The 27,600-nt window shown below is 41.3% G+C and overlaps 1 protein-coding gene across 4 annotated transcripts in view; it reads right to left on the minus strand.

The window, feature by feature from the left end:
- Positions 1-27,362, minus strand: part of SKAP1 (src kinase associated phosphoprotein 1) — a 256,811-nt gene extending 229,449 nt beyond the window's left edge. For 2 of the 4 annotated variants that reach the window (XM_084863582.1, XM_084863581.1), the window contains exons 1-2: positions 27,252-27,353; positions 14,264-14,369 (exon numbers count right to left, since the gene is read on the minus strand). In XM_084863582.1, the coding sequence (XP_084719708.1) occupies positions 14,264-14,369; positions 27,252-27,294 (149 nt within the window). In that variant the 5' untranslated portion in view covers positions 27,295-27,353. Of the gene's footprint in view, positions 1-14,263; positions 14,370-27,251 lie in introns of all 4 variants that reach the window. The other 2 variants (XM_084863580.1, XM_084863583.1) reach the window with 2 other exon arrangements.
- Positions 27,363-27,600: the final 238 nt, after the last annotated feature.

Raw genomic sequence — 27,600 nt, forward strand, 5'->3', positions numbered from 1 at the left:
CACCCAACCACTGAGATCTGTAAATTCTACTCCCTTCATACTTTTTATCTCCTCCCATCTCTACAGCCACTGAATTCATTCAACCCCTCAGAATGCCTCACCTAGATCAATGTAACCTCCTAACTGGTCTGCCTGCCATTTCGCTCCTCTCTAACCCATTCTCCTCCATGATTATGGAGAAGGAACTGGAAGTGACCTTGAAGAGCAAAGTCTTTGCAGCCAGGTCTGTGTTGGAGTCTCAGGTCCTCCATCTTTTAGCTGTGAGAAGTTGGCTGCAACCTCATTTTCTCATCTTTAAAATAGAAATAATAATCGTACCTGTCTCTTACGGCTCTTGGGAGGACGAACCGAGATAATGCAAGAACTAAGCACTAGGTCTGGCACCTGCAGGCTTTCCATAAATGTCCACTGTTGTGTCATTAATACCATCATTATTCTGATGGCCTAAGGTACAAACCTTGTCTTATTATTCTCCTGCTTGAACCTTAGGTCCTCCTCTGCTCTGCTCACCCTCCTGCTGTGACATGTCACTGCTCTACCCGCCAGCACTCTTCTCCCTGAATTCTCTTAGGAAACCCTTGATGGTCCTTGGAGGCTCAGTTCACTCTCCAGTTGTAGGTGCTCCCACAGCACATATGTACACACCTCTCAGCAACACCTGTCATATGGTACTACAAGGTTCTTGTCTCTCAGTGTTCTTGACTGAGCCCTCAAGGGCCCGTGTCACGGAGCTTATGCTCAGTGAATGCTTGCTAAGTAAGTAACTGACGGTGAGAAACAGAACAGCTGGCTGAGTTCAGCATGAGGGTGCGTTTCGGGGAGGGATGGGAGTTGAGGCTGAAAAGGCAGGCGGAAGGCCAAGCTCTCCCAGAATGCCATGGGGCGTGGGTTTTATCCCAAAGAGAAATAATTTTCCTCTAAGTTACTCACACAGAGGCAAATGGGGGGAAAAGAAAGAAAATAAAAGGAAAAGGAGAAGAAGAAGAAAAGCAAGTAGAGATAAATAAAAATAAGGAAGCTTTGTTGAATTAAAAACTTCATCCCAAGGAAGAATTATCTCCCCTTCCCCCCGCCCCAAAGCGTGGCTTCAAAGACTAGCCACAAAATGACCGGCAAAAATATACTTCAAAAGACACGACTGAATACACATCGCAGTGGCAAGAATCCAATATATAAATACAATCAATTTGTTTCCTCATTAAAAGCTTTCATGAAGAAAATGATTTAATACAAATGCTAAAGCTACTGACATAGATTAATTGGAAAAATAACAACAGAATCCTAATTAAAGACATAATATTATTTCATTCATTCATACTACACCAAAATCTGAATAGTTATATAAAAACAGAATCCAGAAAGTAGGCTTCTACTGGTAACCACTGTAAGAGCTACAATGGATTATTGAAATTTTAAAAAAAAACAACCTCCTACCTTTATGTGTATAGTTTCTTCCAGTTAAGAACTGAGATATATACAAAGTCAGAAATCATTTTTAAATTATTTCACAGTTTAGCCCTCAACTTGACTTTTTTCCTAATTGTACAAGACTAGATGCTAAAATATCATTCTTTCCCATTTATTTTGTTGTACAATTCCTACAGTAGACATCATTCAACCTTTACATGGAGGTATCCAATTATTCAAATTATAAAAATGGAACTGAATTCATTGAAAGGCTAATAACTAAGCCCACAGAAGAAAGACAAATCATTTCTCCTTCTCAATATCTTGGCTTTGAGGAGGCCAAGCGCATGTTTATAACCTTGCATGTTTATAACCTTGCAGCTGGCTTCGGTTTGTTGAGGATGTAATAAACCTTTGTGGACAGCCAGGTAACCTAATCCCTTCTTAGAACTTGATGTCTATAGGAAAATACATTCTAAAGATCTGAATTTTTATGCTTCAGCTTTTGAAATGTGATCGGTTTATAAATTAAAGATTATATTTACTATATTTCAAATCTGTTAACAAGGTTTAATGGGTTTTTTAAGCCGGCCCAGAAAAGTTACCAATACCCATTACTTTGTTTTATTAAAAAAAAAAAAAAATGCTTTCCAAGGTCCCAACAACTAGAAATGGGACACGGTCTATTCCTGAACTGGGGGTGCCCGTCTAGAATTGTCCTAACAGGGAAACATCATGTGATTTACCTGGGATCGTGTTAAAAATAGATTTCTAGGTCCCTATCCAGGAAATGCTAATTTAGTAGGTCCGAGTGGACCTTGAGAATTCACGTTTTTTTAAAAAATTTATTGATTTTTTGAAAGAGAGGGAGAGAGAGAGAAATAGAAACATTGATGAGAGAGAAACATCATTCAGCTGCCTCCTGCAGACAGTTACTTAAAGTAAGGAGAAAAATTAGGAAAAAACTATTGTCATAGGCATTAACAGGGAGAGGTGTGTTTTTTAACTTTTTGGGGAAAGGGGAACTATTAACAGTGTCATAGGCTGCAGAGAGACCAAATAAGACAAAAACTGAACAGTGTTACCTGCATGTGGCAATGAGAGAGTTACTTGCTAGAAAAAGAGCTGGCAACTGAGGAGTAAACACAGAAGAGGAAAATAGAAATGGCTAGTTTAGGCTTTTATTTCAAGAAGTTTGTCTGGCCCTAGCCAGTTTGGCTTGGTGGATAGAGCATCACTCTGCAGACTGAAGGGTCCCAGGTTCGATTCCAGTCAATGGCACATGCCGGGCTGCGGGCTTGATCTCCAGTTGAGGTGGGGGGGGGGGCGTGCAGGAGGCAGCCAATCGATGATTCTCTCTCATCATTGATGTTTCTATCTCTCTCTTCCTCTTCCTTCCTCTCTGAAATCAATAAAAATATATATAGAAGAAAGGAAGGGAGAAAGAAAAGAAGAAATAACAGACCATGGTCCTTCTTCTTCATAATTAGACATGTCATCTGCAGTCACTGTACTGAAGTCTAAAAGAAGATTCCAACTTTTTTTATTTTGATATTGCTTGTTTATAATATTCCAACAAAAAAAAAATTTTCCCATAAGCCTAAGAATTTAAATCTTCCATTAAGCACTAAGTTCCAATAGGTAATGGCCATTTCTAGGTCTAATCCTTTTTGTCCTGCATTCTTTGCAAAATTGTAAGTAAACTGGTAAAAATTCTGGGGAAGGGGGGCACAGAGACAGGACAGTAGCTAGAGGGAATCGCTGTGTAGGATGTAATGTTTTTATTAATATGAGAAGACATCTGAGCACATTTATATGATGAATGGAGAGATGCAATAGAGAAGGAAAAGCTGAATTTAAGAAAGACAGGATGTCTGGGGGCAGTGGTAATAGTGGAATGAAGATGACAATTGCAAGTCAGTGCTTCAGTCCTCAGACAGTGTTAGGAGGGACTCTGAACTCAAAAGATGACAGAGGACAGAGAATGGAAAAGCCACATAGACAATTCTCAACAGGGGAGAGGTTTTGGACAAGATTGAATAGCAAAAGTCTAAAAGTGGCAGCAAGGAGCTTGAAGAGTGCCAACGGCACTTCTGGGAAATGAGCAAATTCTGTTTAAGATTACTTCAAGCAAAACAGTATCCTGCGGAAGAGCTGTTTTACTTAGGCAGAGAGGGAGAAAAGAGGTTGAGAATACAGTAAAATTTGATTATAATCGCACATAGATCCTAGGAAACACAGGGAAAGGATTAGAGGAGAGGTCATCGGGAAAGATGAGAGATGGTGGAGACAAGGAAGCACAAAGCTGAACAGGAAGGATGATGACCAAAGGCTGAGGATGGAGAACAAAAATGGCTGGAATGACTGGGATCCATACTCCCACAGAATTCTAACACACGGTCTGCAGTCTTGTAACCTTTTATCACCAAATGAGAGCAATGTTATCATAGGATAAATCTGAAGAAACGGACACCATCTTTACAGATGGCTCTGGCCCCTCGAATGTTCAGTAAAAATAAAATAATAATAATAATAATACTATTTCTGGAATAGAATATGTGGGGCTGGCTACAGAACAGTAAATTTCCTAATAAAGAGAGTCTCTTCTTTTAAGTTTTAGCCTAGGACCTAAAAACACATTTGTAACAATCCATTCACTCAACTCACATCAGTGAGCTCACAGCATGTGGCAGCACCATGCTAACTTTCCTCTAATGAATATAAGATGATCCATGCCTTTGAGGAGTTTATAATCTCCAGAGATGTGTGTTCAGTTCTGAGAAACGGAATTTAAATGAACTTAAAAGTATGTGTTCGAGAATCAGCCTACACTGAACGGTTGCAGGTTCAATTCCTGGTCAAGGGCACGTACCTGGGTTGCAAGCTTGATCCCCTGGGTTGGGGCACACGCAGGAGGCAACAACTCGATGTGTCTCTCTTACATTGATGTTTCTCTCTCTCTCCCTCTTCCTCCCCGCCCCCTCCCCCAATTCCATTCCATCTAAAAAAATAAAAATAAATAAAAAATCAATGGAAAAAATATCCTCGGGTAAGGATTTTTTTTTTAAGTATGTGTTACAAGCAGTCTTCTCAAATGTTAATGCTCATGTGGAATAATGTTGGGATCTTATTAAAATGCAGATTTTGAGTCAGTGGGTCTGATTCATTGAAGCCCGAGAGCCCACATTTCTAACAGGTTTCCAGGTGATGTTGGTATGGCTGGTCCACAGCCGCACTTGAAGTATCAAGGAGATAAAGACTCTGGCCCAAGAGATTCCTTTGCTTTACCTTTTCTATTGCGCTGACCTGCAAAATCCGGAGAATTTTCCCTTTTTTCCTTGCTAACTCTCCTATCCGTTCATTTTTTTTCTAATAAAAAAAAAAAGGTGGAGGGGTAGAAAACCTCAGAAAAGGGGGAGGGTTCTTCCTTCTAGCTACACACCCTGCTTTCATGATTAAAAATTTCTACCTCCTGTGATTAAACACTTCTGTGGAGCCTCGTGTTTCAAACAGGCACCTGGCTATTCAGTAAAAGAATAAGAGACTGGGAAGAGCAATTAATTCCCGTTATGCCATATGGCAGTATAGAGCACTCGCTGGAACCTGAAAACTCAATTTCACAGGAGTCTTACTTATTCTGAATTTTAATCATTACAGGATCAGCCAACATATGCCTACCAACCTGCTCCGTTTACACAAATTCTAAAGAATAACTGCGCACTCAAAAATGATTGGCTTTTCCCAAGTGGACTTAAAATGTCTTTCCTACCAGATTCTCCGAGTAAAGGAGCTGCTGACAGTTCCAGTTTAATTTACTGGTTCAACGAAATCTTCAAACAGTTCTTTTCATGAACAGTTATCGGTTGCTTTCTTACCATTTTCATTGTCAGCTCACCATTTTGCACAAGTCTTCATTTTCTCTGGTTCTGGATTTCTCAGCCCCCCCTGTCCCTGTGAACTCCGCCATCCCACCATATTTTCTCCATTTCACCTCTCTCCAGAATGGAGACATTATCATTTTCAACACATACTCCATCCCTGTCCTCTCAGAGCTAAGATACTTTCATCTCCTGGACATCCAATAACTTCAAGATAAGGACAGAAAAATCAGTTCTTGTTCTGTGAACTTTTGTCTCCGGTGCTTGAGAGACTACCCTAATATCCCCTGAACATGTTTTAGTGATAACATTTACTGCACTAGGGCCAAAATGATTTTCTGCCACTTTCAATTCTAGTTCAATAAAAGAATAAGAGCTTTGTTTCTAACCTCTGTCATTTTTAATGCCATAAAATGATTTAAAAAATGTAAAATTGAGTTCCATTTCCTACCGGAGTACCAATCTCATATTAGCTTTCCTTTTATCAAATTTATGGGGAAAGTCAGAAATTGCCTTTCCTTTAAAAAAAAAAAATCAAAATTTCAGGATCTCCTGGGCAGAATGTTTGAATTAAATTTCAGCTCTCAATAATTGCCGGCCTGGAAGTTTTAAAGAAGTATAAAAGTTGGCCACTTAAAGTTAGCTATGTCAGAAATAACAAACTGGAAGATTACCCCTTAGTCCCCACTCATCCAAAAATAATATTATTTCTAGAAAATTATCGTCCTAAAATAATCACAAATATGTTTATTACATTTCCAAATTGAGGAAGTCTATGGTTTTCTGAAACCACAGTGAATGAAGTCTATGGTTTCTGAACTGCCAAGTGAAACAAATAATGTTTTTGCAACCTTATAGCATTATAAAATCTTTCAAATATGCATAAAAGATAAAGAAAAAAAGACTATAACCTAGACTCTCTGATTCACATTTTGCTTTATTTGCTTTGTTACATATTTACCCACCCATTTTATTTTTTGATGCATCCCAAAATAAATTGCAGACATCAGTACACTCCAACCCTAAGCATGCATATATAATGAACTAAACTTCAATATTTAGCTACAGTTCTTTTAAACCAATAACCTTTTGAAAGATGCCCATTCTTATGTTTTTTCCAATGGCTTGGCTAAGCAAACCAAGCAATCAATTGGAAGTTCTACATTCTAAATTATAATCTTCTATTAATTCTGTTACTTGGATTAATTTCTTATATCTCAGTTCTCTCATTAACAAAGGAACCAAGGCATTTGGTAGACATGGTGGAAGGCCTCAATTACCAAACTGCAAATGGACTTTGTAGTTACGGCAGAATTCACAAATGAGACACTCACTAATGTAACTTAAGGCAGTGGTCGGCAAACTCACTAGTCAACACAGCTAAAGATCAACAGTACAATGATTGAAATTTCTTTGGAGAGCCAAAAAACTGACTTCTGCGCATGAGCCACAAAGTTTCAGTCACACTGTACGTGCACACCCGCACGTGGTATTTTGTGGAAGAGCCACGCTCAAGGGACCAAAGAGCTGCATGTGGCTCGCGAGCCGCAGTTTGCCGACCACTGACTTAAGGAAATAGCTAATTGGAGATTATGTGGGTATACAATTTTCTGTAAGTTATAATGAGAACCTCAAAAAGGCTCACAAACTTGAGGGCGCCTGAGTTTGAACATGGAATGACCGTGCATCTTACATAAGCCACTCTGTTAAGGTGACCAGATGTCCCGCTTTTGGAAAGAATTGAAACATGATTATTTCGATAGAAAAAGAATCTTCCCCAAAATCGGGACTTTTTTAAACGCCGCGGGAAGCAGGACAAATTGTTCAAAAGCGGGACATCTGGTCGCCTTACTATGTGTCTGTAATAAAATAATTTGCAGTTGGACTCTTGGAGACCGAGTCGCTTCAAGTGGGAATTTCGTAACAAAGCAATAGGATCAGGGTGGAGTTTTCTTGGCTTTTGCCAACTCCTCACTAGCCACTCCAGTGAGAGCGGCCTTTCCTTTACAAACTGTCTGCTCCCTACACTCATTTTTTTCTCTTGGAAGATTGGCCCTGGAAAGGGCATTCTTTGAAGCCTAAAGAACCAAAACTACGGAAAACACCGCTGGGCATTCGGGAGGAAAGATGAAGAAGCCAAACTGGACCTGGGGCGACGGGCTGAGAGCTTCCCGGACGGGTCAGCGGTTGGTCCATAAAACACCCCCATTGCCCAGGCGGTGGTGACGCCTTGTGTAAATCAAAAACGAAAACCCTGAGCTATCTCATTTCCGTTTGCAATGCGCGGGGGTTAAATATGGGTGCCCAGCGCTGGGGAGGTGCCTGTGGGATTGATTTTCTCTGTCTTCTCTGAGCTCTTTGCCGAGCGGGATAAGTAGGACTGCATTTCATTATCAGCCCCTCGAGCGCTGCCGTCGGGGAGACGGGCTGGGGCTGCACAGTGGGGAGAAGATCCGGCTTCCAAAGAAAGAATGACTCACGTGGTGTGATGATAAAAACCCGCTTCGCACCCAGCTCATTTTCAACAGAATCATCACATCAAATAAAGTCCCAAGGAGACGAAATGTCCTGAATCATTTTCCAAATTTAAAAAAAAAAAAAAAAGCATAGTGATACCATAAAAGAAATCAAATCGAGGTTTCCAAGTGTGGTTGGTCATGGCTGCATTTTGTAACATCTGGGGCTTGGGGGTTGTGTGTGAAAATAATTCCAAACATTTTGGGGGGAAGACAACTTAGAGAGAAAGTGTCAGATCATCGTTAGGGGAATCTTCACTGGAATCAGCCAGTGTCACAGAAACAACCTCAGAACTAAGAGTTGGGCTCCTGACACCCAACTCTTGCCTTCCTCTCCTCTTCGCTCCAGTTCCACTGTGACCCAGGAAGTGGAGACAGGATGGGTCTGTATCAGAAATGAGAGAAAACAGCCACTGAGAGCAAACCACAACCAGAAGACCCTGCGCGGCAGGTTCCTGGACACCCACAACAGCTGAACACAGAGAGGCCCTATGTTGTTGTTGGCTTTCTGCAGTACACCACTGTAGATCACGTGAGACAGAAAACCAAGGCCAATGCAAATGGTGGTAAAATAAATACCGTCATTTTACATAAATGATCTTTCCACACAATGTATGAAATAAGAGCCTCCATGTATAGGCAGGTAGAAAAGCTTCATGTATTAAAAAACGGACACAGGATTCCCTGAGACCTTCCAAGACACGTTCACATTGATAGTGGGAATGTGCCTGTGTGATAATGACAGTTATTCTCCCATCGGGAGTACAGCACATTTCAGCGACGAACTACATGGCTGAAGAGCAGTGCTCAGCTTATTATTCTAACAGGTTAGTCCAACCTGAAGGGTGAAAACTCAGTTACCTGCCTGTCACCTGTACCACATTTCAAAATTCTTTGCATATATATATATATATATATATATATATATATATATTATTGGTTTTTTACAGAGAGGAAAGATAGAGAGTTAGAAACATCGATGAGAGAGAATCATCAATCAGCTGCCTCTTGCACACCCTCTACCGGGGATGTTTCCGCAACCAAGGTACATGCCCTTGACCGGAATCGAACCTGGGACCTTTCAGTCCGCAGGCTGACGCTCTATCCACTGAGCCAAACCGGTTCCGGCTCTTTGCACTCTTGATAGAATATATTCTCTTTAAAGAGCTGAACACTGAAGAAACAAATTTATTCATCCAGACATTTGTTAAAATCCACCTATCACTTAGCATAAAAAATACAGAACTATTTTTATAAACAGAGTTACTTACAAAAAAATATTTATTTTTTAGGATACCCAAAGGGAAAAGCTTCTGCCCATTAACACCACAACAGGCCAGTGTAAAAGGGAAAAAAAAAGAATCCATTTAATCGTGGAACTGGTGCCAAATTCAAGAGACCCACACAAGTGAAAGAACAAACAAAATAATCATAAATTTAAAAGGAGAGCTGTACATTTCAAGGCTGCTTTGAAAGGACGGGAGACTTGCTATGAAAGAACACAATAAGATCTTCCTTTCCAGGTCAAACCGAGAGACCAACAGCAGTTAATATCATTACCAGTCTCACCTGCAGAGCATTTTCAGATTAAAAAAAAGAAATAAATATAACCCCTTGCTCCCAGATAAATATATCTCCAAAAATCTTGAACACAATTGCAAATCTCAACACACACCCAGTGAGTAACAGAAAACCATACAGGAATTTGATGTAAAATTGACCACTTGAGAACCCTGAAGTGGTTGTGGGTTTTTGTTTTCTTTCTTGGTTTAAGGATAAGAGGAAGGGATAGGACAAAAAAAAAAAAGGAAGAAATGGATTTCTAACTGTCAGGATGTGGTCAGGTTATTGGGATGACTTTTGAGCCTTTTCAGAGCTCTTTTAACTTAGATGAATTGGACAGTAACCTCCTACTCTTCTCTTCTTCTTCTGTGTTGGCACTGAGACTACAGTACACGTAGCAAAATGAACAATAGGAAGGGATGTTATAACCAAATATCTACACTTGTGAGTAACACAAATGTATGAACAGCGCATTATACATTCGTTCTCTTGGTAAGCACACTCCATTTTGTTCTGGAGGTTTTTAAGCTCACTAACCAGCACTTAGGAAAAGTAAAACCCTCTATGTAATGAATGGCAATGACGTCTTACAGTACTTACACTACTTTGAAAGTCTTGTTCCCAAGACTTGTATCAGACTAACTCCTTGGCTTTCTTCCTATAATACAAAGACATCTGACTTATATATTCTTAAACTAATTCCTGTTTTAAAGCTAAATCCTAAATCCAAGTTAATCTGAAAAAAAAAAACTCACCAAAAACTTGAGTTCCCAAAGAAAACTAGAATTACTTTATAATATTTGTACTAGTGTATAATGTTTCATGCAGAGCTATATTCTAACCACCCACCATGAGACATGTTCAAGATACTCTTCAGCCTGTACTTTAAATGTCTTAGGTTTTGTGCCATAATCCCGTTACATAAAGTTATTTCTTTATTTCTTTCCTTTCCGATACGCTGTCATCCATCTGCCTGTCCCTCTTTGGAACTCCTTTAAGGTTCACAAGAGGACATAATGCTCCAGTTGTTTCCATTGGCCCTGGCTTTCCCTCCAACGGTGAGCATAAAGGACTACTTATTCCAATACAGGCCATTGAGAGAGAATTTATCCCTACCTCAGTAATAAAAATATTCTACGTTCTTCATCCCTTCTCTGGAAGTCTTTTTGCTGTCAGATGGCTCCCCCTGAATCAAACTCAAGAAATGCTCGGCTGTTTCTCCAAGTGCATACGGACACCATCAGGCAGCTGAGTGTAGCTTGTGGCTGCCTCATTCCAGGTGTCTCACATCTGGCGCTGCTCCTGCAGTGACCAGTGTCATAAAACAGGAGGGGCCTTCGCCTGGCTTTCATCCCAATCCTTCTCCAAGGAGCCCAATGGAAACGTGGACTGGGAATGTGAACGCCGCTCGTTTTCAGGGAGAAGGTTTGAATGAGGAGGCGGTTTGAAGGAGAGCAATAAACATCACAGCTCGGGTTATCAAATCCCACATCAGGGCTTCATTTCCCTGGAATCACCGATTGCCGTCCGTTTTTTATTTTGTCTTACATGGAAAGCACTGCCCTTCATGGGTAACACCATTAAGCCCAAGAACTCATATGTAGGTAAAGACACAGATATGATTTCATTTTTTGTTTTTAAGTCTGGAAGAGGAGAGAATAACTAAGCTACCAGTACCGAAAAACAATTGAGCACTTGGAGGAAACACAAACCCCTGAAGTATGATTGCTCTAATATGGCAAAGATAAGATATCGTTAATGATCTCCCATAATTCTTTTCATGTTACACAGCATTTAAATCTCAAGTTTGATGGCTTCCAAATTCCTTTTCACGCCCAGCTTTTGGGGGGTCACACAACCAAAGTAAATGAGGCTGGCATTGCACAGGCTTTTAGTGCTTTCAAACCAACTGGTATTAATACACATAAATGCAAAACAGGGGCTCTAAAGGCAATGCGGCTGAAGGAGAGGATTCAGTGAAACTAGGGTTACAACTAACAGAGTAATGACTGAATGGGTGGCTATAAGGCAACTTTAAACAGCGTGCCAAAGGAAAGCTTCATTTCCCATCTTCTTGTACAGTATCTAATTTCTGGCTCCTCATTTCCTCCGTGATCTGATAAGTATGAAATCCTAAATAAAGTGTCATCTTTCTTGCAACAAATCAATGAACAGAAAGCTCCCATCAACAATGCAGATGTTTCCTAAAGCTCCTGCTGATGATTTCCTGAATGTCTATCCCACAAACCACACAGCATGTTCTCTGAGAACAAGGAAGCCTCTTTACCCCATAACAAACACAGCTTCTATGTGTGTATGTGTGGGTGTGTGCATTTAAAAAGAGGACTAAGAGCCCTAGCCAGTTTGGCTCAGTGGGTAGAGCATCGGCCTGTGGACTGAAAGGTCCTGGGTTCGATTCTGGTCTAGGACATGTCCCTTGGTTGCCGGCACATCCCCAGTGGGAGGTGTGCGGGAGGTGGCTGGTTGATGTTTCTCCGTAATCGATGTTTCTAACTCTATCCCTCTCCCTTCCTCTCTGTAAAAAAGCAATACATTTTTTTAAAAATGTGTCTACTGAGACTGAAGAAATAAATCTTAAATTAAAAAAATAAATAAATAAAAGAGGACTAAGAAGTAATATGCAACTGATAACAATGAGTCACCACAAAAATCACCTTTTGTTACCAATTTCAGGTTGAAATTTAGCCCTTTCCAAATGCTGTGGTACAAATATGGAAAAGGAGAATTCATACTCATTGCATATTTGTCCCTACAGATGAAATAAAATTGTTTTTGCATTCCCTATCACAGATTTACACCAATTGTACCTCCATATACACAATTATATTTTGGGCATCCTTCTCCCTATAATATAATTTAAAGTAATTCCACCCCAAATAGAAACAGAAAAAATATTTTTAAGAATATAATCCCACCTTGATTCCTCCTGCTATCCTTATCCTGCAAAGGTCAACTCTGTATTATTAAAAGATAAAAAATTCTATGGGTTACTAACTAAGCCTTCAAGCTCACATCTAAGCCTGGGCTTATCTATATATATAAAAGCCTAAGGGACCAGATGGACCAGAATGACCAGAACAACTGGTCTCAATGACGCGCACTGACCACCGGGGGCAGACGCTCAACTCAGGAGCCGCCCCCTGGTGGTCAGTGCACTTCCACAGCCAACCTCCCCCAGCCAGCCAACCTCCCGCATTCTCTCCCCGCAGCCAACAGGCCCGATATGGTGATCGGGGCCAGTCTCCAGGCAGGGATGGGGATCTGGGGGTGGGTGGCAGCTGACATGGTCCCTTTCCCAGGGGGACTGAGGGCCAGACCCTTCTTGGGGCTGGTGGCCAACCTCCAGTGCCCCCATCGGCCTGCTGCCCGCCCACTGCGGTGGCCGTGTGGCGGTGAGCGAAGGAGGAGGGAGCAGAGGAGTAGGGAACCGCGTGGTGCCAGGGTGCCAACCATGGCGGAGTCAGCATCTGGCGTCCATTCCTTCCATGCCTGGCCTGGTGACCTTCAACTCCTCTCTGGCTGGGCCCTGACTAGCCTGACTCTGATTGGCCCTGATAGCGGCCAGGTTTAGGGACTGCACCCGTGCACCAGGCTTCCACGGGTGCGGTCCTTACGGGAGAGTTCGTTTTAAACACTCTTCCAGCCTACCAAATGTTATAATATTTTCACTTTTGCCAAAAGCTCCCATCTCCTGCATTCTGTTAGTTTCAATTATTCAGGGCAACCCAGGCTGATAATTACACAGTCCCCAGTCGCTGAGTAAAAGTGATGCTTAATTAGCCAGCAGGAAAGATCGATTAAGATCCAGCAGGGCATCTTGTGAGGTTCGCTCACACCCCTGGAGGGAAGAGACTCTGGCTGTGCCCTCTGAAAGGCTGACGCTCCCTGCTTCTCAGGAGTTCCAGGGAGGTTTCTACAGTAGCTGCTCAGACCGGTCAGCCACACAAATTACCTCCCAATTCTCACCCTGCAGATGCTCTGCCCTTCCTAAGAGTACTTAGATCAAACATTCCGAATCACTTTGCCATGCCACCAGGTTGGAAAAGGCTTCAAGTCATGCTCACTTATCCCCAACTCTCTCTCAGCTACCACACTGCCAGTAAGACCTGGGTGAGAAGTCTATTGTAAAGGACATTTTTTATTTCTCCCTCCCCACACAGGTGTATGCATCTGTCAGGTGCTCACATTCTCAAAGGCACAGATTAGGTGTGAGCCTCTTATTTAAAAATCCTAATGAGCATGATAGCCCAGTCCAGTCTGAGACTGAAACATTCCAATATTGTCAAGAACCAGCTAGATAAGTCTGGGTTTACATTTTTTGTTTGTGTGTGGCGGTTTTGTTGTTGTTTGTTTGTTTGTTGTTATTATTTGGGTTTTGGTTGTTTTTTTTTTTAGAAGGAGATATGGAAGAAAAATCAGGACTGAAAATCATAGTGAAAACTAATTGTATCACGCTGCCTCACATATTCCCTTTAGTAGCGTGGGCAAGCACAAATGTTTAGCTTGTCACACATTTTGCAAAGGTGTTCAGTAAAGACCAATATAGTCTAAAGCTAAAAGCAGGATTGTTATCTTAAGACACATAATTATCAAATTATTTCTATTTTGGTAAGCTATACTAATTATACCTGCCTCGTTCCAATTCAATTCAGTAAATGTTTATTAAGCTTCATGTGAATGGTTAACTTACCTTGCATTTAAATAAAATAAATGTACATACACGCACACACAAAAATAATATTCACTAAGCTTCCACCAAGTATAAAGGACTATGATGGGTATGTCTTATCTTGTTAACTTATACAGTAATAAAGTAGATTTTACTGATTATATACTGTTTTAAAATTATGAGGAAGAAGAATGGAACCTTATACAAACCTAGTTTTGATTTGCTGAAAACCCCGAAGAATATGGTCTCGGTGGTCTCTTGCAACAGGACTGAGGTTCTCATTCCTCAGATCTTCTGCCAGAAACTCCTCAGCATCTAAAAGAGGAGGAAAGTAGATCAACTAAAAAGTACTAAAGGAAAAACAGGAAAATTTGAAGAGTTTAGAAATGGATATTATTTTCTCTCTAAAAACTTTAAAGTTGCAGAACAATGTGAATGCGCTTAATGCCAGGGGCCTGTACATTTAATATTGGTTAAAATGGTAAATTTTGTCATGTAGAGTTTACCAGAATAAAAAATAAATAAAACTTTATATATGCCTATAAGTGACACCTTTGGATAACGCAAGGCATTGCTACAAATTTAGAAAGTTAATGCATATATTAACAACAACAAAAAACTATTTTCTAAGCTATTTTAAAGGAATATGTAAGTAGTAAATATCATTGGCAGAGGATGGACTGTCATTTTCACAAACATCTAAATATTACAAATAATTCATGGAAGGTCACAGACCAATAGGAGCTAGAAAGAAGTACCAATAAATAAAGCTGAAATGGAAAAACGGAGCGGAACTGCAAAATCAAGAACAAAAGGGCAGGCATCCAAAGAAGAAAAATTAATTAGCAGATGCATCATCAATGAAAATGACACTGCAGCCAAGAGAAGGAACCCACATGGAAAAGAAAAATGTGTCTAAGAGAAGGAAACGGCAATTAATGTGAGCATACATTATAAAACAGGAACATGGTAGAAAGATATAATATGAAACAAATCATGTTATGTTGAAAGAAATTGGGGGAGAACTATAAATTTTCAAATTATAATATATTGATAATGATTACAATTGTCAGAAACACTAGCTACACACTTTATTATACATAAAATGGTTATCATCCCTAAAAAAGTATATAAATAATATAGTTAAAATTTTCCACCTCCAAAAACAGTGCCTGTAATATGAAACTGTACCATAAATACCATCAAAATAATGTTAGAGTTTATACAGTTGGGTCACTGTATAATAAGCACCCTTACAAATCTATTTTACATTCATACCATTAAAAATCACCAAACAAAAAATTCCAGATAGCCATCACCAACATTTTTGATGAGATATAAAGTTCTGAAAATTAAAATTCCCACAGAGGACCACCATCAACTTCTATATCCTGCATCACATCTGTTGTATATGTCATTTAGTAGGTTTTTCCAAGATCCTATGAAGGCTAAAGAATAAGGAAATGAGAAGTTGAATTAAAAGGTAAAAATAAATGGTATCCAAAATTTAATTAATGTCACACACCATATTAACCAGGAAAAAATCACATGATCATCTCAACAGATAAAGAAAAAAAAATTGGACAAATTTCAATATCTCTCCATGATAAAAATCACTCAACAAACCAGGAATAGGAGAAAACGTTCTCAACTTGATAAAGAGCATCCACAAAAACCCCACAGTTAATATATAATTAACAGTAAAAAGACTGAATACTTTCTTCCTGTTCCCAAGGTCAGGAACAAGACAGGAATGTCTGCTCTCACCATTTATACTAAAAATTTTACTGGTACTAACCAGGGAGGTTATGCAAGAAAATGAAGTTCTAAAAGTCTAGATTATATAGGACGAAGTAAAACTATCTCTCCTTTTGGATTTTATGGTCTTGTATCTATATAGAAAATATCTGGGTGCATGGAACAGACTGACAGATCTCAGAGGTGAGGGGGGTGGAGGAAATGGGAAGAGATTAACCAAAGAACTTACATGCATACTAGAGGCCCAGTGCACAAATTCGTGCATGGGTGGGGTCCCTCGGCCTGATGGAGCCAGGTGGCCAGAGGGAGGGGCTACAGAAGGTTGGCCAGTCATGGGAGGTTGGCTATTGGAGCACATCGAGTGTCTGCCCCCTGGTGGTCAGTGTACATCATAGCGATTGGCCTTTTGGTTGTAACAGTTGCTTAGGCTTTAATATAGAGAGATATGCATAGCCTATGGACATAGACAATAGTGTGGTGAAGGCCAGGGACTGGGTGGAGGAGGGCAAAGGCAGGGAAAATGGGGGGCATCTGTATACTGTCATTTTAGCCTGTGCCAATCCTTTTGCATACAGACAAAAAATCTTAAATGTATAAGCCAGTACAGACAGAAATTTGTGCCATCCTTCTCTTAGAAATGTGAGTTCTGCTTTAGTAGTTCAAATACTTTCACAAAATATCCCCCCTAGGAATACTTTGATTGGTGTTTGGTTGATGGATTTGTTTTCAGCAGCACTGACCATTCATCCTGCCTCCATACAGAAGGTTGATTAAAGCAAACTTTTGAGCTGTAGAAACATATATCAACAAAAAGACATTTGCAACTATTAGGGAACACCAACAACTTTTTTCCTTTCCGTGTATTAGGAGCATTGCTTAGAAAACAGATGGAGGCAAACTTGAAAAATGTGACCCATAAGACATCATTCTCCAAAGAAACAAAATAGCCTTGCAAATGGACAGGGTCAGAGATCTGGGGGTACGTCAGAGGCTTTCACCAGTCTGCAAAGCCTAGTGATCTTGGGCGCATCCTGCTAAGTCAGAATCTTCTTGGCCAGCCTCCGGTCCTGCAGTGCCATCTCCCAGGGATGTGAAGATCAGATCATGCCTAGTGTTCCATCCACATCCTCTCTGCTCCCTTAGCCTCCTGTCTTCCTTTCCTATTGATTATTCTGCAATTATTTGCTGGAATAAATAAGCTGCCTGGGAGCTGAGGAATCTATGTTTTAGGACAGCTGTGAATTATAACAGGAAGATGCATCTTTGCCAGAGCTGTGCTTACCTTTTAAATATGGGACTTAACATCATTGTTTATTACTTTTAGTACAAAATACTGTATATTGTTACAAGGCAGCCTTCCAGAATAATCTTTTGCCACTGTCCCTCTTGCCCCTAACTTGTATGTTCTGCCTTCCACGTTGAAATTCTTTCAGGCTCTCTGAGATCTGTCACCTCAAGACCTTTGTACATATGTTCCCATGCTTGTGCCACTCTCTCTCTTTTTTTTTTAATCCTCACCTGAGGATACATTGATTTTTTTTTTTTTTCCTGAAAGAGAAAGTGGAAAGGAGGGAGGAGGGAGAGGGGGAAAGAGTGGGGGGGGGGGGAGAGAGGAACATTGATGTGAGAGGAAACACTGATGGGTTGCCCTCCACACGTGCCCCGACCAGGGACTGAAACCACAACCCAGGTACATGCCCTGACCAAGAATTGAACCTGCAACCTTTTGGTATACAGGATGGTGCTCCAACCAACTGGGCCACACCAGCCAAGGCTAAAGTAGGTCTTGAAGTTGACTTCTCCATCAATGTTAGAAACATTGATGAGAGAACTTTGGTTCTCCTCTTTCTCCTCCTCCTCTTCCTTTTTCTTTAGTACTGTATTAAAAATATACTGTGAGGATTTTTGAGTTCCTTAAATTTTCTTCATGAATATATTATTTTTAAATAGCTATATATTCATTATATGGATCTGTGATATAACTAATGTTAAGTGGAAAACCTCAGCATGTTTGGTATCTAATTTTTGAAAATGAAGATAAAAGGTCATGTTAGAGAATAAAAACAAAGAGTGGTGGGATTATAAGTAATTATAATTTTCTTCCTCGTATCAATTTCTGTATTTTGCAAATTTTCTACAATGAGCAGTAATGCCTTTTTTTTATTATTAGAAGAAGAGGTAAAATGTGTTTGTGTTTGTAAGTCTGAGAAACATATTTTCTACCTTTCCCCTCTCGATCTACCAGAAGCATCTGCCCCCTAATTTAATACCTGAATCTGTGTTTACTACATTGAACTATTGGGAGGAGGAGTACAGGGCAGTGATTAAGAGTTCAGACTCTGGAGTAAGATTACCTGGATCCATATCTTGGCTGTACCACTTGCTCAGTGTGTAAGCCAGGAGCAAGTTTTTTAATTTTAGTTTTCTCATCCAGAAAATGAAAGAGTAGTATCTACCTCATAGGTAACCCAAGGTCTCCTGAGGTGACGTGACATGATGTTTATACTAGAAAACGTTTTGTGCTAAAGAGGTTGGTCATTTAATAGAAAACCCATCAGGTAGAGTGGTGAGCTTGGTTAAAAAAGAGAGTGATCTATTGAGGAGCCATTCCAACTTTCTCCCCTGGACAGTGGTGAGTGGTGTGTTCCGAGCGGTACTGCTCAGGCACCTTTTGGATCAATTCACTGTGAATAGCATCATCTTTTAATATATATTAATATATTTTATTGATTTTTTTACAGAGAGGAAAGGGAGAGGATAGAGTTAGAAACATTGATGAGAGAGAAACATCAATCAGCTGCCTCCTGCACACCCCCCACTGGGGACGTGCCCACAACCAATATACATGCCCTTGACCAGAATCGAACCTGGGACCTTTCAGTCTGCAGGCCGACGCTCTATCCACTGAGCCAAACCGGTTTTGGCAGCACCATCTTTTAAACTGAAGGGCAAATGTATTATGTATTGGTCTGTAAATTTTCTTCCCTTAATATAAAGTTCCAATATCAGATTACATTGGCTTCATAAAATAAATTGGAAAGTGTCTGCCCTGTTCTATTTTCTGTGATAGTTTGTGTAAGAATTGTATTACTTCTACCTTAAATGTTAAATAAAATTTACTTGTGAAATCATTGGGGCCTGACTTTTCTTTCTAGAAAGGTTTTTTTAAACTATAATATTCTATTTCTTTTATAGACATAGGAGTGTTTGGATTTTGTATTTTATTTTGTGTATATTTTGGTGAGTTGTGCTTTTCAAGGGATTTATTGGTTTAATCTAAGTTATTAAATTTATTGGCAAAAAGACGTTGATACTATTCCCTTATTCTTTTAACTTCTGTGAGATTTTTAATAATATCCCGTCTTCATTCCTGATATTGGTAATTTGTGTTTTCTATTTTTTCCTTTCATGAATCTTGATAAATCTGTTAGGGGCTTATCAAATTTATTGGTCTTCTAAAAGAACCAACCAGTGTTTTTTCTGCTTTCTATTTAATTGATTTTTGCTCTTATCTTTATTATTTTCTTTTTTCGACTTGGAATTTAATTTGATTTTCTTTTTCTCAGTTTTCTTAAGGTGAAAACTTAGGTCACTGATTTTAAACCTATTTCTCTGAGCATTTAAAACTATACATTTCCCTTAAGCAAGGAAATCTACAAATCCTACAAATTTGGGTATGCTTTATCATCATTCCACTTGAAATATTCAATTTGTTCAAAACAGAATATTTCTTCTTTGATTTATGTTATTTCAAATTGTAGGTATCTCCTTATTATTGATTTCTAACAATTCTTTCATGGTCAGGGAACATACTCTGAGAGGTTTTAGATTTTTGGCATTTATTAAGACTTATTCTATGGCCTAGAATAAGATATATATTGGTGAACATTCCTTGTACACTTAAAAGATATGTATTCTATAGTTGGTGGACATATCACTCCATGGATCTGAATTAGGTCAAAGTAGTTGATAGTGTTGTTCAGGTCCTCTCTCTCCTTAATGATTATTTGTCTAGTTGTTTTATTAACTTCTGATGGAGATGGGTAACATCTCCCACTATAATTGTGGATATGTCTTTGTTATCACTTTAGTTCTGTTGGATTTTGTTTCAACTACTTTGAAGCTCTGTTATTATGTGCACACACATTTATGATTGCTCTATCTTCCTTATGACTTGGCCCTTTTATCATTATGAAATATCCCTCTTTATGCAGTCGATGATGATGGTTGACCTGGATCAACCTATGATTTTGTGCATTTGGGATTCTCAAAATAGATCACTTTTCATCACCAGTCACAATTTGACGCAAAAAATACTTTCTGTGGTGCCACCGAAGCAACATTTTACAGATGACTTTTCGGTTTTCCGTTTGTCTTTCATTCAGTTGAATTGGTGCCCATTTTCCTTCCTTTAAAATCTTTCCCATTGCTTGTAAACGATCAGAAATTGTTTGCTGAGTGACGTTTAATCTATCTGCAAGTTGTTTTTGAGTTTGACAAGCATCTTCATCCTATAATGCTTGTAACTGTTGGTCTTCAAACTTTTTTGGTTTACCTGGACGTTCTTTGTCTTTCACATCGAAATCATCACTTTTAAAGCATTTAAACCAGCGTTCACAAGTATCTTGAGATGGAGCATGTTCACCATAAGCTTCCTGAAGTATTCAGCAGCACTTTTCTTCAAAATAAAGTAATATATTAAAACTTCCTGCAAATGCTCATTTTTTTTTGCATGAAATTTGACTTTTTTTTAGCATAAAAATATCTATGATGTCAACACCTTCAGTAAATTTGACATATGAAGTTTTGAAGCTTGTTGTCAATACAACAAAATAGCATACATTTCAAATCACATATATATCAATATATGTGTAACTCCATCTAAAAACAATCCGAATTATTAACCAGTACACCTAGTATACCTGTGGGACTACCAACCAGATCAAGACATAAACATTACTATGATCCTAGAAATTTTCCTTTCCAGTTCTGGAACTTCATACATTCAGTATGATCTCTCTTTTATTTTTATTTTTATTTTTTTGTCTGTTTTCAACATAATGTGTTTTTTTTAACGAGTTATCCATGTTGTTCTGTGTATCAGTTTTATCCTTTTTACTACTAGTATCACAATGCAGTTAAGAGATATTTTCTTTAGCTAAGTACCCTGGCAAACTTTTCATCCTGGATTATGAGCACCTTAATTCTAATTCACAGTATTGGTTCAACTAAATGTAAATATGTGCCACTGGTTACTTTTTATTATAAGAGCTCCTATTAGGCGAATAAAATTTTTTACTTCTCTATAACAAACTAGTATTAGAATGTCAGCAATGTTAGAGGAAGAATTTAAGTAATTCGTAAACGATTTTATCAAAGCCATCAGCCGTCAGGAAAGCTTGCTCACTGGATGCTAAGGCCACTCTGCTCCTGAGCCCACATCTGTCCTATCGTCCATGAAAAGCTGGATAGTAAAACTGAACAGTGGAACTCAAAGACTCCAAACCAGAAAAGCCATCTGTTACAATCACCTAACCTATAATGCAGCACTGACAAACCGGAAAAGCAAGCAAGGAACTTGGAAACACAGGGGAAATAAATATGAATAAATGTAGCAGAAATTATAGGGTTTTTGTAGGGTGTTTATTATGTGAAAAAATTAGATCTGCGGTAGTTATGTCAATATGTTAAGATTCTCAGATGGGGGTAAAACTTGAAACTTAACTTATTTTCCCTATATTTAAAGTGATTAAAAATTGGTTAAGTATTACGTTTACGTAATGAGGTAAAAATGTTATTATCTTAATAGCTGGCACTAGAATCCCTCTTAAGGAGAGAACAGTCGTTGTCGGAAAGGTAACTAGTTTCTCTGTGTGTGGGTGTTGATGGGAACCTAAACAACTAGACATATAGATACACTATCTTTTCACACGGCAATTTAAAAAAGGATTTAGAACTTTGCTCCAGATAGGATAAAGGGGGAAAGTGCCAGTGAGAAGGTATAAGGCAGGGAACCGTATAGGAGTTGAAGGGTCAGAGGATACTCTCTGATGACTGGGGTGGTAAAGGGACATTGAGGAAGAGGAAGGTCTAATATTCAAATTGAAATCATTTGCATCACAGCAATAAAACCCCTCCTCCCACATCCGGCACCCCCTAAATCTCTAGTGATGTCTTCTACACTCACTGGGACTTCACGTGGGCAGGCTTTTGTGGAATTTGAGGACAAGAATGTGTCTAGGCCCGTGGTCGGCAAACTGCAGCTCGTTGGCCCCTTGAGTGTGGCTCTTCCACAAAACACCACGGCCTGGGCGAGTCTATTTTGAAGAAATGGCATTAGAAGTTTAAGTTTAAAAAATGTGGCTCTCCAAAGAAATCTCAATTGTTGTCCTGTTGATATTTGGCTCTGTTGACTTGAGTTTGCCAACCACTGGTTGAGGCTATAGTTTTTCAACCTTGGCACAATCGGCATTTGGGCTGGGTAACTCTTTGCTGTGGGGACTGTCCTGTGCACTGTAGGAAGTTTAGCAGCATCCATGGCCTCTGCCCACTGATGCCAGAAGGACCTTTCCCACCTGTGACAATGAAAAAATGCCTTCGTGTACTGCCAAAAGTCCCCCCAGAAACAAAATTACCCCAATTAGCAACCACTAATTAGGTCTACACAACCCAGAACAGAGAGAGCCTGGGGCGGGAGGGCACAGTGGGCTAGAGGGGGTGAATGAGGGACAAAGAGAGAGAGAGATAATACTTTCTTTTTAAAAAAAGAGATAATCTTTTTTTTAATCAAGCAAAAAATGCTGTAAATATAAGCCACAAAGGCCACACCCAAAGGTTTGGGTACCGTGTTCAACCAGACATACCTTCTTTTACCCACATCTCAATTCCAACAAACTCGGTTATCTAATCTTCCAGCAGCATTAGGAATAGCGATGCAGAGGGAGCAGTGCAAAGTGATAAAAATAAAAAACAGACATAGACATTCCCAGAGCAATCCAGCTGTAATGATGGCAGAAACGACCCTGAGCCAACTCGACATATTTCTGAAAATACAATGATGATCCATGATAATAACTCTGAATTAAAGTGTTTTGAACACAGACTGGTTGGTTGAGGAAGTGAGAGAAGTTCCTAATGCCATACAGGAAGGAAAAAAAAATGATTACAAATGTTTATCATAAAAAAGTTAGAGAGCTTAAAGAGAACATCCCCCGTTATCCAGAGCAAGCCAAGCCTGTGGGCTCCGCGGAGCCGGAGTTTGACTATGTTAATAGGATTTTATGGTCGGCTGCATCGACCAATACAAATCTGGAGAACAATCTGGAAGGAAATGATTAATGACTGCTTCTTTCGGAGGAAGTTTAAAAATAAGTAACCACGGGCATGTCAGAATCGGCACTAGCACAGCAATTGCTACTAAATGCAGCCAGGGTGTGGGTGTTCTTTTGGCTTTAGTCCATATTACGAGCAGGATTGAGGTACTTGGTAGGCAGCTGGGCCCTGTTAGCTATTAGGGTGAAGGCAGTAGGTCCTGTTCCATCACACAGAATACACTGTGAACCAAATACATATTTACTCTCTGTGCTTCGTACTCGCCTCTGGTGCTTCTGACTTCGAAAGCCAGGCTAGAAAGACAAGCCAGAAGCTGGTTATGTTTCTGTCTGTGGAACAGAGATTATGCAAACGGCCAGCACCCCGGTGTATTTGTTTTCAGCATGGTTATCACAAAACAAAAAAACAAAAAGATAACCTCTGCATCTGAAGCCTGATTGTTTGAAAACAGCCCTGAATATTTCCTCTGCTTTCAATAATGCAGTACCGGCCTTCCCGCCGCTTATCTAGAAGATACTTATTTGCTGATAGAGACTAGCTACTGTTTCTATATGAGAGCTTGACAGAGTCTATCTGAGGGAGCTGTTTCCTGAGTTAGTCTAGAAGCTTCCCCCGGCTTGAACATTTACCAAAAATCCAAGAAAACATTAAAAAAAAAATTTTTTTTCCCACACCCCCAAAGGGCTAGGAGGAGAAAAATACAATCACAGTCTTGGTTACTGGCCCCTTAGCACTCTGATCTCTCTAAGGTTCCATTTGTCTTTTGTTTGTTCCTTTTTTTCTTTTAAATAACCTTACTGGCTGCTTTCTCCTGATTACAAGAGCAATACATGGTCATTGTCACGGTTCAAACAGCTGGAAGATGTAGGAAGTATAATTAATAATCCCGCTCTCTCCCACCCTCTCACATCCCTCGCGAGGAAACCAGTGTTAACAGGGGTAGATGCTCTCTGACTTCTTCCTAGGCTGCGCAAACATACACAACAGGAAGGCTGTGGGTGCTTTGTTTTGTTTTGGGGGGAGGGGTAATTTGTACACCTTGCTTTTTAGTCTTAAAAATCTGTTATGGATACTTCCCAAACATACATATACACATCACATCCTTTTAATGGCTGCAAAATATTCCATAAGATGAGTAATTTATTCATATAATCTCCCCTTATTCCCCAACTCATGGACATTTAGGATGTATTCTTTTAAAAAAAAATGTTTTTATTGATTTCAGAGAGAGGAAGAGAAGGGGGGTGGATAGAAACATCAGTGATGAGAGAGAATCCATTGATCAGCTGCTTCCCGCATGCCCCACTCCGGGGATCTAGCCTCCACCTCAGGTGCATGCCCTGACCTGGAATTGAATCGAGATCTCCTGGTTCCTGGGTCAATGCTCAACCCCTGAGCCCACCGGCTGGGCTAGATGTATTCTTATATACGCCTCATGTCCTTTAATTTCAGTAACACAGGTCCCTGAAAGTGTAGTTTCCGGGTTGAATGAAACATTTTCAAATGTTTAAAATGTTAGCCCGAAAGAAAATTAACTTTAGACTTCCAGAATTTCTGCTTCCTTTTTCAATATATGTAATTTTGGCATAACCTTTCGCAATGTTTTGCATATTTTACTTTGTAAATGTATATGCATTATGTCAACAGCACCCCTATCGTTTATGCCCATGTAGTGATAAGTAAATAAATGCTTAAGTTATGGCTTATGATGATCAGCGTTCAGTCACGGTGCAAACGCTTAGGCCTTGGTTTATCAAAGTGGGAACTCCACCCCCACCTGGCAGCCCTCTCACCCTGTGACTCCCTCCACTGAGTGACCATACAGAGCTCAAGATCTAGATGTCCATAGTCAACTTTAAAAAGTGTGTGTGGCCAAAACCGGTTTGGTTCAGTGGATAGAGCATCGGCCTGTGGACTGAAAGGTCCCGGGTTCGATTCTGGTCAAGGGCATGTTCATTGGTTGCGGGCACATCCCCAGTGGGGGGGGAGAGGGGTGCAAGAGGCAGCTGGTCGATGATTCTCTCTCATCGATGTTTCTAACTCTCTATCCCTCTCCCTTCCTCTCTGTAAAAAATCAATAAAATATTTTTTTTTAAAAAAAAGGCGTGTGTGAGGGGGTTGGGGAGAGCGAGTAAACAGCAACCTATGCCAAAGTGATAGCCATTAGGGTTTCTCACACACACAAATCATTTGTAGTATAGCCAGTAATTCTGTTGGCTCTATATCAGAGACAGTATTTAATAAAAAAAATAAAAAAAAAACTTATAACCAATATGTGGCTATGATCCCATGAACCTTTCTAAAACATATTCTTCAAACATTTTTTTTCAGCAGAATGACTGGTTGAATCCCACCTCTGCAGTGTTTTCTCTCCCTCAGAACCAGACTCTAATTGCAATTAATCTCCATCCATACCCTGCTCCACCTGTCAGCGAAGGCTCTGCTTTGGAGGGAGATCTGAAGACTTCAATTAAAACCAGTCAGCTAACAGGAAAATCATCTAAGCTCAAGGAAGGTGGCAGGTGCAGAAATGAGTTGTTACAAAGTGTCAGTTCTGAACAATAAAGAACCGCACATCAAAAAACAAAACAAAACAAAACAAAACAAAAAAACGCCAAAGAAGTGGGTTTCCTCGCGTCTCTGAAAATAAAAAGGCTTTTTCACCGAGGCCGCCCACAAACATGGCAACTCGGTTTAACAAGCTTGTCCAGGGGGTTTCCTCTCGTCAGAGGACAGATACCCGTAAAAGGAATCGCTTTGCATCTTTACATTTCAGTGCAAGGGCAGAACTGGTTTGCCAACAGTTCTTTCCCCTGGAGGTCAGCTGCTCGCAGCCTTTCTGGGCACATCGAACCGTGAACCAAAGGGAAGGGGTGGCTTCTGCCTGGCCCCCCGGCGATGCCCCTGCACCCGCAAACGCTTTCCACGCTGAGGCCTTACGGTTCCTCCGGTCCTGGGTTTGACAAAGGTCCCCTCAGGAGAAATACCTAGTTGACAGCTTTTACCCAGAAACAACCCAGAATGGAAACAGTGCTGCAGAGACCGACAGGACTTGCCAAATATTTGATTAGGAGGCATTTATACCAAGATAACAAGGTAATGGAGATCTAAAACCAATTCCACGGAGAGAAACGGGAGGGGGGTGGAGACTCCTGCTTGCCAAGGCTGACCGGCCCCACGCAGGCCATCTGCTAACTGTGTGTCAGGAATGCCCCCGCGATGCCAACAGGCTCACTCTGAGCGGTCTCCTCCCGGACCTGTGGGTCTCAGGCCTCTTTGGGGAAGGTCAGCACCGGACAGCAAGCGGCTTTCGCCAGGAAAAGGGTGGCCTGAGCGGGCGATGTGCCCATGAGCGAAAGCCTCTCTGAGGCTGGGGGGTGCTGAGTGCCAGGGCCGGGCTCCTCCTCCAGGGCCGCTCGGGCCCTCGCCTGCAGGTGGGCACGCCGCCGCGGGCACCGCTAGAACCGGCAGCCACTACCCCGAGCGAGGGTCAGCGAAGCAGGGACCCCGGACCCCGAGGTCTGAGGCTGGGGGAGGGGGGCCGGGGGTAAACTCTCCTTAACCCGCACCCTGGGCCACCCAGGAGCCGCCTGGGGGAAGAGAGAGAGAGAGAGAGAGAGAGAGAGAGAGAGAGAGAGAGAGAGAGAGAGAGAGAGAGAGAGAGAGAGAGAGAGAGAGAGGGAGAGAGAGGGAGAGAGAGGGAGAGAGAGGGAGAGAGAGAACCAGGCTAGGAGAGAGAGAGAGAGAGAGAGAGAGAGAGAGAGAGAGAGAGAGAGAGAGAGAGGGGGAGAGAGAGGGAGAGAGAGGGAGAGAGAGGGAGAGAGAGAACCAGGCTAGGTGAGAGAGGGAGAGAGAGAGAGAGAGAGAGAGAGAGAGAGAGAGAGAGAGAGAGAGAGGGAGGGAGAGAGAGAGAGAGAGAGAGAGGGAGAGAGAGAACCAGGCTAGGTGGCCTGGCCTGAAGTTTGTCAGAGGCTGGGGGTAAGAGGGGGCGGAGACACCCTGAGAAGAAAACGAAGAGGGGCGGAGGGGGATGGAGGGCGGAAGCCTCTGAAGCCTGGAGTCCGGGAGGCGGTGGGCGCTGCGGGGTGCCCGGGGCCGGGGCGTTACCTGCCAGGAGCCAGCGGATCTCCTCGGGGAGGGCGGCCTGCATGGCCGGCGGAGGCTGGCGCGGGGCGCGGGGCGGGCGGGGCGGCGGCACCTGCACCGGGACCTCCGGGCGGCGGAGCGCAGGGCGGGGGCGGGGCCCCAGGAAGCGGCGCGCGCAGCGGGGGGCGGGGGGGACACCTGTGCGCCCTGCCCGCCTCCCACCTGCGCCCCGGGGGGGGGGGCCAGGCTGTGTCCTTTAGGCCCCCCAACCCCCACCCCCACCCACCCACACCCCCACCCACCCCCACCCCCACCCACCCACCCACACCCCCACCCACCCACCCACACCCACACCCACACCAACACCCAC

The sequence above is a fragment of the Pipistrellus hanaki genome (assembly GCF_964339955.1).
Source record: "Pipistrellus hanaki genome assembly, chromosome: 16".
Classification (NCBI taxonomy): domain Eukaryota; kingdom Metazoa; phylum Chordata; class Mammalia; order Chiroptera; family Vespertilionidae; genus Pipistrellus; species Pipistrellus hanaki.